An 11,841-nucleotide genomic window follows, 5' to 3' on the forward strand; every position below is an offset into this window, starting at 1 on the left:
CAACGGTCACAAAATACATTCAATGTGTCAACGATGAGGTAAAACTAAAAGTGTGTAAGTCGAGTACTATTTTTAAAAATTACAATGAGAATCAGTGATGCCTAATCAAAATCATGACCATGGACTGATGGAGTGTAGAGTACCGGTACCGTAATAAATTAGTGATGAAGTTTTTAGCTTCTTTGTTCCCATCATTTCATATTGGAATTCTCTTCTTTCCTCTTTGACTTTGGTTAATTGCAAATTTGAAGCTTTTTCTACTGCTAGCTGCAGTTTTGATCTGTCTCTTTGATGAACTTCGTCTCTACCTCAGTCTCTGTCTTCAGTATAGTCCCAATTAATTTGGACTTGGAAAACTAATCTTTATGAGGTTATGTACCATACACTGATACAGAATTTGTATAGTTGGACAGTATATATTATATGAAAGCACAATAAAGTTGTAAAAATTGGACAGTCTATTTTCAGAGAAGATGCAGACAGCGCTGCAATTTATTCAAATGAGGATTGCAGTAGGCTGCCTGATCAATCAAGGGCCACAAGTGTGAATAATGCAGACGGCACTGACAACTGCGGTGTGAAAGAAAGCCGAAGCATATCCAGCGTAGAATATGAGACGCGTGGCGCCCTCTGTCCCCCAAGCACCTGTGAAGGCGTTAACCGCTATAAACCGGTAGGCTCACATCATACATCCTGCCAAGTCAGGGGTGAATATGGCAGCATGTTGACTTCATTCCCATTAAGAGTGTTTCACAGGAGGCATGGATTCGACAATTACAAGTCGACGCCAGAAAAGCAGATGAAGGATCGCCAGCAAGAAAATTTTACTCTACAAGATTTTCTGCACGAACCAAGCCAGGATTTGTGGCAAAAGGAAGCACAAGCACTTTCCAAGGTACCCAGTTTTTAATACATTGGTAATCTTAGAAAATTCCTGTTGGTACACTCAGCTCAGATGTTTTTAATTATTAATATATCCTGTGTTTGATTAATTTGCAGGTGGTATTATCCAAGCAAAATTATCGGAAGTTGACCGAGGTTCTGGCAGGCAGGATGAACGCTAAATGTGATAGACTGAATTCTGTCTTGCTCTCTGATGATGGTAGGTGAAACTTGTATACTTTTGCATGTAACTTCTATTATTCATATTCTTTCATAAGCTTAAATGAGATATATGATATATGATATGATATGATATATATATATATATATATATATATATATTATATAGTATATATATAATTATGTATTTGTTTCTCATATATCATAAATATCTCATAATATATATATATACTAATATATGAGATATATTTAGATCATATTGAGAACAAATACTATGGGAATGGAGTTGCTGCTTACTGCAACAGTTCCTTGTGACTAAATTCATATCGCATGATATTTGCACTGTGCAGGTGATATTGCCTCAGTAAAGAACAGAGTTCCAGTGTACCAGCTTTTACTGGAAGTAGTATGGGTAGTCCGTAACTACCTAGGGAAGTCGCAGCCAACCCATGGACCTGCTGCAGTGATGAAGGTGTGTGCACAGCAAGGCATTCGAACAAGTTCAGACAGGTGTGGGAGAAGGGTGACAAATGTCGCAATTGTTTGAGATACTCTATGTACATCTAAAGCTGTCACTAATGCTCATAGGGTCTATGTCCCCCAGGGGTACTGCCGTAACGTACCCTCGTCACTATTTGATATGGTTACGGGTTAGGGAGTAGGCTAGGCCGACTCCCTAAGATCGTTAGTGGAGTGGCGCAGGTTACGGGTCTGGCATATTTAGATAGTACCCAGGGTACGTTCCGGCAGTACCCTGGGGGACATAGACCCTCTCAGCGTCACTAATGGTAAATCCATACAGTCATACATGTCTAGGCGTATTTTTGTACAGATTCTGCCCGATCTAGCTGCTTGGAGTGATAATATGGAGTCGGGCGTAGTTCAGAGAGCTGTCCAAACAGTGTGGCCAGGGCAAGAAAATGACGACAAGTGGTTAAATAAACAAACCTCAAGGTTCACATGCCGACTATAGTGTCAGGAATAAGTATAATATTTAAAAAGTAATATTGAGGCACTATAATATGACAATAAATACACCTTGCAGTCAACCAGCATAGTGTCGACTGATAGGAAATGTGACAAGGAAATGTGGGGTTACGCAAGTTTCTCCCAATTGTTTTCTAGTGTTCCGCTAGCATTACCTGCAGATGCCGGCATAACCAGCTCAGAGTTAGCAATCTTACATTCACTAGCGATGGGAGGAGTGACCTTGTCACTGAAAGTAAGTGCGTTGCAAATTTATTCAGTGTCTGCTTTATTGTAATTATAATTATTTATTATTATCATTATAGTGACTATTAAATAAAGTAGAAGAATGATAATTTTTCAATGAATGACTTAATTATGATTGTTTTTAATATTCTCAATTTAGCTGGCCACAAATGACCAGTGTGTGTACTGTGTGTACCATGTATATGATGAGAGTCAATTGATTTTTACTGTTGAAACTTGAAGGTTGCAGTGTGAATGATGTCTTTTCAGGGTTATTTTATTGCAAGCCTGCCAGATATGCAACCCCTTGTGAACAGCCTCACATACCTCAATCTGTCATTCAATGATCTTCAGGTAAGCTATTTAATAGGACACAGGCAAGACCACCTATAAAGGTTTACTAGCATTGATCTCTATAATATATTATTAACTATATGTATGGTGATTGTCTGTGGACTGGTTGATGTGCAACTGTAGCAATATGTTAGACTAGCATGTATCCCATCTATAATATTACATTATATACTGTCTATACTAAATGAGAAAAAAATCCTGGATTCACACCATTGCTGGTCCCAGCTCTGTCAGCTACTATCGTGCTTCCACGTGGTTTTGCAATTTGCAGGAGATTCCAGCTGAAGTTATGCGGTGTCTTCAACTGCAAGTACTAAAACTGAGGAATAACCCCATCAACGCAATTCCCACAGAGCTGTGTCAGTTGCAGCAGTTGCACACACTGATAGTGTCCTTCTGCCTGGTGTCAACACTGCCACAGAGGTATACATTCTACCAGGTGCCAGGAGTGCATAATAATAGATATTATCTATAGAATCTATTATTATTCACTCCTGATTCTACTAGGTACTATCAGCAGCACCCATGGCCTTGATAAAGAACAGCAGATCTACCAGAGAAGGTTCTATCTAATAAGGATGAATAAGTGGGTAGGGTGGGAGTGGAGGATTCTCAAAACACTGCGGAATCAATTCAGAGATTTTTAAAACTTACAGTAAACACACTTAGAAACATCTAGTAGATCAGCACTGTATAGCTCCCTCACCAGAAACAGCAACAGATGTTGTGCTCCCACTCACTCATGAACATATAGATAGATCCTTGCCTGTCATTATTAGATGTTTATTGATAGACCATTCTTTTTCATATAATGGTCAGTTTGTAAACAGTTTGTTATAGTAACAAAATGGTTGCTGAAAAAGAACTGCTTGGAGAAAGCTTGGTTATTTTGTATACTTCTGCTGTTAACTGCCACTGTACCACCCTACCAATCAGAATACTATGGGTGTGTTATTTGTATAAATGATGCCATTGCCTTTCAATTTCCAGTTTATTCAATCTCAGGAAACTGAAGATTCTAGATCTATCATTTAACAAGCTTGTGGACCTGCCAAATGACATAGGAAAACTTAGGTAACCTGAAAATGAAGCAAATTCATGCTAAACTCGCCATTAAAATCACTGGAACAAAAGATTACGGATACCGCCTGCGTAAATATTCGCCTGTACGTGACCTTTGTGACCCGGCCTAATACTCTGGTTTGTGTTCCAGTGACCTGATATTTCTGAATGTTGAGGGAAACCAGCTCGCAGCGATGCCAGCCGGAGCTCTGAAACTGAAGCTGCGATATCTGCGTGTCGCAAATAACATGATGCATCCGATATTCTGGAAAGACTCGACCACGCAGCGGCCACAGGTGATCGGCTTGTTCGGAAACGTGTTCGGGCCATCCATAAAAAATTCTATGTTTGCTGTCCTCCGACCGACCCACAAAAATAGCTGTGACCCAAGTTTTTTTTGACATTTTGTGTTCCATTTTGTGTTTCAGTTTTGTTTTTTTGTCTATATAAATATAAATATAAATATAACTCTTCTACTGGTATTCTGGAAGGTGCATATACATTCTTCATAGTTAAGACTGAAACACAAAGCATGTGTGGCAAACATGAGGACAGACTTAAAATAACTATTATGCCTCACACACACAAAATACCTACCTACCTACCCACTAAAAAAATCATGGGTCGGGGGACAGCAAACATAGAATTTTTCAAGGATGGCCTCATTTGAGTTTGCGCTAGCACGCGTGTGAGCAACGTACGTTACTATGTTTAGGTACTGGTGCATCCTGCATCTGTGGGAGGGTATACTCACAGAGGTCTATCATGCCAGCCAAAGATGTGTTCCATTTATATATGGAAACCACACATGCGCGCACATGCACATATCAGCAATTCTGCTATTTTTAGAGACTAGTTCACCTCGCATGGACTGCAATGGAAACAGCTGGCCTAGGCAACAGACGTGATATTCCAGAAGAGATCAAGAATCTGCTAGCACAGTGCGTGTAACAGTGCCTTATCCAAACTCTTAAATATCCGCAGCACTTGCAGGAGTGACATCGAAAGATGTCTTTGTACTTACTATCTAAACCTAGCAATGTTAACAGTAACACAAATAACAGAACAAATAATATTAGTAATAGAAAAGCAACATAGTTGTTGTTAATACCAGTAATAGTAATAATAAAAACAACAACAGTAATAATAATGGTGTAAGTATAGGAGTGAATAATTATGGAGTAATAACAACATAATTATAACAATAGTACAAACGACAGTAGTAGCAGTTATTGAACCACCCTTCAGTACGTTGAGGCTTATGCTAACAGCTCCTCGTTAATTGCCTCACCAGGGGGCGCTCATGCTAACAGCTCCTCGTTGCCTCACCAGGGGGCGCTCATGCGACTGCTGTGGAGGAGCGAGGCTCACCGACGAGCTCGTCGTAACGAGGCCGGCACGGGAGGCCTTCGGCGTCCGCGGACTGCCGTTCCGATTCCGCTGCTGCTCACTGTCGTGCGGCAGTCGCTTCACGACCGAGGCTGCGTCGCTCACGCGGCTGCTGCGCTGCGACTCAAGCGAGGCGTAAGATGCCTCGCTGTGTCTCAAGCTACGCGTGAGATGCCTCGCTGTGTCTCAAGCGATGCATGAGATGCCTTGCTGTCTCAAGCGACGCATGAGATGCCTCGGTGCGTCTCATGATGCATGAGATGCCTCGCTGTGTCTCAAGGGAAGCATGAGATGCCTCGCTGTGTCTCAAGGGAAGCCTGAGACTCCTTGCTGAATCCGAGCTTGATTGCTCTTTGGTGCGACTACTGGCTTGGGGCTCCGTCACAGCCACCCGTTGAATAACGGGCCTTCGATCCGTGCCAGCTTTTCTCGTACACGTTGTTTCGACGTTGTTACAGTTTATCCACGGTTGTAGTATCAGGAGTGATGTTCACTTATCATCTTTTTATTTTGGGCCATGATAAAAATATTGTTTGTTTGCCCTCACCCGATCGACCCGCCAAAAAGGGGCCGACTCAAACAATGTTATTGATCTTTCCCATTCTTTTTTTTTAAACAAATTGTATCACTGTACATTATATAAATCTGTAGGCAATACATTATATGTACCAAGCAAAACAAACGTTCAACATAAAAGGTATCTCCACACAAGCACACCCGAGCATGTAGACACCATGCTGAATTTGTAAAAAGACCCCCCTCAAAAAAAGAAGAAGCCTACCTACCTACCCAAACTTTCAGCCTGGGTTGGGTGAGGGTAAACAAAGATTTTTTTAATTGTGGTGTTACTCCTGCTGATTTTGTGGCAAGCCTCGTTTGTACGACTGAGGTTGTTACATTGACGACATGAAATTCATGCTTATTCACTCTAGTATGTGGTGTGTGGCTGTTGAAAACCAAGACCATTCGTTTAAATGTGTCAGGCACCATCCAAACGGCCAGGCTGTAGCGCACAATGCACGCAGTAAATTTACACAGTGGAATTATAATCATTCATCACGTCATTAAACAAGCTGGTTTGTCATAATAGAAATCGGTTTTTGAAAAACGTACCAATAACGAATTTTGTAGCTTGTAAAGTGGCTCATTTATCCACGCAATTTTATTGCTATTGTGTCATTTTAGATGACAATAAGCCTAAAAATACAAGTGATTGCAACAGAACGTTGTAGGACTGTGTAACTTATATTATTACAATCCCAGATGGCTGAATTTAGCTAAGGCCAAATAACTTTGATTAGGGTACTTGTAAATATCTATGCACAAATTGTAGTGGTTTGGCACTAGTATATACTATTAAACACCTTATAAAATTGTATAAAGCATTTCGTGCAATGTACCACTATTTTCCATGTATTCACAAAGATACTGCATGATGAAATTTCAAGTATATATTAAATTTAGTTTAACATTTCTAATACCATAATCACTTCCAATATGATAAAGCTGTCATAGAGTTCACAGTCAATTGTAAAAAATGGATTGTGTAAGTCATTCACTAAGAACCTAACATATTCACCGTTTGAAAGCAAAACGGAGATCATGTTCACGCTCATTATACATGAATAAGCTGCAAGGGTGCCACCCACATCTCAATAACCAGGTAAAAAAACGCCCAGAGTCTTGGAATTCACCGACTTAAAATCCTGTCACTGTTCTGGTGTGATTGATATAAATAATGTACACACAGTGCTATTTACTTACGAATCCACTAAAATCACGATGCTACATGGTCCTTCCAATCGTTTAACGCCGACATATTTTGGGCAACGTAAAAAAAAACACCAGAAGGAACTGCCTGCGATACTTTGGGCATTCCAAACAAATTTTGACAATAAGCATGAGGGAGTGCAAAAGAAATGTATTATATATTTCTCATATGTAACGTGTTAATGCAGAATACTTGCATGCTCTATACCAGGCGAACCATTTCTGGTGTACAACTAACATAATGAATGCCTTTGGCTTATTTTATTTAAAATCAGTTTCTATTCGCCCATGTTCTGGTTGGATCAGCAGTTTTGTACATTACACTCCTAGACCATTTACATTAAATCTGTAGCTAATATCTTAGCCATCGCCTCCTAATGCACTAAAATAAAAATAATGAAACAAAAATGACTAAATGGTGAATTGACTAAATAGGTCGTGTGGCATTTCATTGCTTTTCGGGGATACAGGTTGATGTTTGTGCGTTCAGCATAATCCCATTGTTGTTAGCATTACACTTGGTTGGATGCTGGCTACATCTGCGAGGACGACGCCTGTCAGTAGAGTAACTTTAGCTGTTCATACGTGAGAAAGAACTGAACGAGAGGTTAAGCATAAAACAACGAGATTACCGAGCCAGTTAACGAGTGCTTGCAAAACATTTAGATCAAGGTTCTAAACAAACTGATACCAAATTTACAGAATCTTAAAGTCTAATTCGCTCGGAAGCCAGGCGCAGCAGCAGCTGACTTTAAATGGAAAGTTGTGCATAACTATAAATAATTACAACCGCAAACAGAAAGGACAGATGTGACAGCTAGCCATGGTGAATCTCTAAAAAGGATACGATTACGTTCCATGGTCCTAACCTCATCCAGGACGGAATAAAACCCTTGTACAGAGCCATAACACCCTCTGTTCGCACCGTCTGAAACCAGGCATGTTGTTAGAGCAATCATCAGAAATCAATACTGTACAACTCACAGAGTGAGCACACGAACAAACTATACAGTAAAGTTACACTCAGAGTTGAAACAATGAATAAAAACGTTCTACAGTCATTCAATCTTATGAATCAAGCTGATCAATATTCAAATATGTGAATATTCGACAAAAATCGAAGTGCAAAGGTCACTCAGACACCAATATGTGTCACATCTAAACGGAACAAGCTGGAAACGAAAGCAGGTACCTGTATGGCACAGTCCAGTGATCCTGTATAAATCGCCGAACTTTGCACGCCCTCTACTGGCAATAATCTCAGGTTGCGTTGAGACATCATGCGTGTCTGGCAACACCAAATTATATCATTAGGGTTTGCCATACTCTTGAGTAAGATAAGCGTATCCAAATACCTCAATAGAGTTTCATCTCATTTCAAAGTATTGACTTCGAACAGTCTTTCTGACCGTTCTTGTATTTTTCTGGCCATTGCAATACTTACTGGTGATGCTTGCGTAATGCAAAGTGTCTAAAGTGAGCCTAACATGTCTTAGAGCACTTGGAATGGAAAATTGGAAAAACATGGAATGATTGCAATTTGTTAACTTCTTGTTGACACGGTTAGTGTGATGATGCCCCTAGTTTCTTGCGAGACCATGGCCCTACACCTCGTGAATGGTAACTTGCATCAAGTAATAGATGCTGTACTCTCTAAGGCATGATTATGATACTGGTATGCATTACAGAAGTCTAGAACCTTATCTTCAAGCACGCATGAACATGCCTAGTACAGGTAGATACCGTTTTACGATGGTACATTTTACGACTTCACAATAACGACCTTTTCAAAATTACCTAAAAAATTGAAACTAACAAAAAAGATCGTTTTAAAAAACAACGCCTGTGAGTCCAAACACGCAATATGGAGCAATTTTCGTGGTGCATTGTGGGTGGTATGATAGCATTTAATTGCGTTATAATTTGGTCTTGTTTTACGACTTCGTTTTACTGGAACCTAACCCTGTCGTAAAACGGGACCTACCTGTACAAGCACTTATAATACAGATAGAGAACACGATTGTATACCACACCTTTATAACATCTATTGGGTTTGACGTTATTGCTCCACCCAGGCCAGCGATGAAACTAGATCTGTGTATAAATAGTGCGATAAAATAGTTGCAGTTATTCAAAATACATAATATTACTCTGAAAAGTGAAGGTTTAATCGACATGTCAGTTTTCCTTTGTAATGGTTAAAAATGGGGCTAGATGTGGGAATTATGTTGGGACCGCTCTTTGTTTACCTTGACAAGAATAGAGTAATCATTAAAGAGATCTTGTGTGAGACCTTATTTTGTTTCCATTGGTAAGGCCTAAGAAAAAAAGATGTTTGTTTCCGCTAACGAGCTGAAAAAAATTGGACACGGTAGGCAGGAAACTTTTTTTATTTATTTTTTGTATTCTAACAATACTTGTTTTATACTTATAACAGCCCATATAATGACTTCAAAGACAAATCAATGCATTCACCGATCGATATCACGTTGGCATTTTTTTAATAATTTTTTTTTTGGCCGATCACAAAAAGTTTCGACACGGCGGTTTAAAATGGACTCGGTCGGGTTAGCGGAAACAAACGTCTTTTTTTTAGGCCTAAACGAAGTGATTTGTACTAACATGAGGTGTGTGTAGACGTTGTCTCCAAGAAGATCACGGTGGATGATGTGTTTCTTGCACATGTCGTAGAGAGAAAGCTCCACACCCGCGACAACTGCTGCCCTCTGTGCTGTTGGACCCACACCCTGAAACACAAAGCCAGCAGTACTTGAAAGATGAACCTCCCGGCGCCCCCTTTTGGCGCCCCCTCGTGTACAGGGACCTAGGGTATATAAGGAGGAGAAAACACGCTGAAAAGCAGTTTTTTTCAGCTGTAAAAAGTTAGAAAAAACTGACGAAGACTACCACAAGTCGAAACTAGCCGGACATTGCTAACTTTGTGTAGCAATTTCTTAAACAAGACGTTTTTCATATATACATATATAATGGCAACACCAAAACAGCAAGCTAAATCCACGTGGGGTGACTCAGTGAGAGGTTGTCCAGGCCTCTTCTTCACATAAGTACTTGTAAGATGACTGCCTTATGTGCCACCTAGGCACCTACGAGGGATAACTAACTAAAGCCCGGCGTACATTGCCGAACATTTTGCTCAAAAACATTATCGTAGCAATATTCCATGAAATGTTCGGCAATGTGCGGTGAAAAAAGTCGCTGAACATTTGTTCCGAACAATGTTTCTGAAGATCGGAAATGTTTGATATCTCGAACATTGTTCGTCGAATGTTCGTCAATGTGTGCTGAATGTCGAACATTTGTCTAGGAACATTTGTAAAGTAGTAACAAATAGTAGCACAATATGTGGTCACATGATTTTTGTGCCCAATCATGTGCCGATCACGTGACTCTTTACAACAAAGCTACTAGACGGCGCCACGAGATTGTTCGCTGCAAAATGTTCGGCAATGTGCGCTCAGCAATTGTCCACCCGCACATTGCCAGACAAAAACATTTGTTCGGGAAAATGTTCGGCAATGTGCGCCAGGCTTAACTAACTTGAAAGATATGTGGTCTGTCACCACTACAACAGTATCTGGGACAAATGTGATTAAAACATTAATCATAAGCTATATTACAGCATGTTTTTGTATGATTAACCAACATTAATGCCACTATATGCACACCGCGTAACTGTTTTTTCCTCAGCCGATGTGCATTTAAAAAAAATTAAGATGCATGGTTTGTATTCCCAATCCATTTATTAAGACAAAAGTTGCAAAATGTTATTATAAGTTACACCGAAAAACTATTCTTAACATTTAAAATTCAAGTACAGCACAAAATGGCATCGCTGTTAGTGCTTATAGCATGTGTGTTGTGAGAGTGATGTCTATAACATGAGGCTGCTGTGCTGCGCTCTGGCTTTAATACAGTGGGATCGGTTTTGAGTGATTCACCCTTATGCTATTCTTGATCATGTGCACCTAGCCACCTACTGACATTCTCGTGCTGTGCACACGCTATGAATAAAGAATGTTGAGTAATGGAAACATCAGACACAGAGCAGTGCCTACACACCTAAAGGAGAATGCATCAGTTGCAGGCAGTGTTACATTAATAGTAACGCATGTGCACAACACGTGCTCAATGCCTCTTATTAGTTCACGATTGAGAATGGGTGATTTTTTTGCACCATTTTTTTTTCACACACAGACGATTTTTTTTACCATATTCCTCAGATTTCTTTTCGTGGTAGGTTCTCTGATAGCATTTCAAAAATAAACATGTGTTGCGTTTTACGCCAGTGAGTAATTTAAATTGCCAAATTCCTTTAGCAGCAGTTGTTCAGACACATAATGCATGCACGCCCACACAAGCGCACACATTGACGAAAAATCAATCCTACTCGATACAGATTAACTACGCAAATGCCAGCTTGTGATCCTATTATCGTATATGATACATCTTGCATACAGTGATACAGCACACAGCTGTACATATATTATAGGAGGCTGGGAGAGGATGGAAACGCGAGACAAGAGTAAGGTGCAAAACCACAACATTTGAATCACAATTAGCACGTTAGTAACTTACCCTCCATAAGCCCTTCACTCCTTCCTGCTTGTAGATATTTGCAAATGACCTAAACATATTTTGTTGGACGAAATCTTTGTTGCTTGCTTGCATCCGCACCTACAGATTCAACAGATATTATATATAATTCTATTTTTTTTCTATATGACAATAAGTACTTTAGACCAAGTTCGAGATATTTGAAGAAAGGGAAGGGGAGACAAACGGGAAATACAAGAGGAAGAGAAGATGGAAAAGAGACACAGTAATACAAAACAAAGAGGGTGAGTGGCAGAGAGACGAGAGAGAGAGAGAGAGAGAGAGAGAGAGAGAGAGAGAGAGAGAGAGAGAGAGAGAGAGAGAGAGAAAAGGTAGGTTCTCTCTTATATTGAGTTCACATTAGATGCACTATTGGAA

General features: G+C 40.0%; 2 protein-coding genes across 2 annotated transcripts in view; one reads left to right on the plus strand and one right to left on the minus strand.

The window, feature by feature from the left end:
• The first annotated feature begins 551 nt into the window (after window positions 1-551).
• On the plus strand, window positions 552-3,297 carry LOC106818129 (leucine-rich repeat-containing protein 63-like). The gene is made up of 8 exons (XM_014822848.1): window positions 552-575; window positions 1,000-1,102; window positions 1,413-1,534; window positions 1,895-2,016; window positions 2,188-2,284; window positions 2,545-2,628; window positions 2,900-3,051; window positions 3,285-3,297. The coding sequence occupies exons 1-8, from the start codon at window positions 552-554 to the stop codon at window positions 3,295-3,297; spliced, it is 717 nt and encodes a 238-aa protein (XP_014678334.1).
• A 2,910-nt stretch (window positions 3,298-6,207) lies between these two features.
• The window catches only part of LOC106818130 (kidney mitochondrial carrier protein 1-like), a 12,406-nt gene continuing 6,772 nt past the window's right edge, over window positions 6,208-11,841 (minus strand). Inside the window, exons 6-11 of the mRNA XM_014822849.1 lie at window positions 11,446-11,544; window positions 9,472-9,596; window positions 8,883-8,943; window positions 8,042-8,137; window positions 7,697-7,777; window positions 6,208-7,445 (exon numbers count right to left, since the gene is read on the minus strand). Of these exons, the coding sequence (XP_014678335.1) occupies window positions 7,407-7,445; window positions 7,697-7,777; window positions 8,042-8,137; window positions 8,883-8,943; window positions 9,472-9,596; window positions 11,446-11,544 (501 nt within the window). The 3' untranslated portion in view covers window positions 6,208-7,406. The remainder of the gene's footprint in view (window positions 7,446-7,696; window positions 7,778-8,041; window positions 8,138-8,882; window positions 8,944-9,471; window positions 9,597-11,445; window positions 11,545-11,841) is intronic.

This window comes from Priapulus caudatus, unplaced genomic scaffold, assembly GCF_000485595.1.
Source record: "Priapulus caudatus unplaced genomic scaffold, Priapulus_caudatus-5.0.1 Scaffold2044, whole genome shotgun sequence".
Lineage (NCBI taxonomy): Eukaryota > Metazoa > Priapulida > Priapulimorpha > Priapulimorphida > Priapulidae > Priapulus > Priapulus caudatus.

Coding starts and splice junctions, on each gene's coding strand:
- LOC106818129 (XM_014822848.1), top strand. CDS start 552: ATGCAGACGGCACTGACAACTGCG. Junction 576..999: donor AGACGGCACTGACAACTGCG/GTGTGAAAGAAA, acceptor ATTAATTTGCAG/GTGGTATTATCCAAGCAAAA. Junction 1,535..1,894: donor GACCTGCTGCAGTGATGAAG/GTGTGTGCACAG, acceptor ATTTTTGTACAG/ATTCTGCCCGATCTAGCTGC.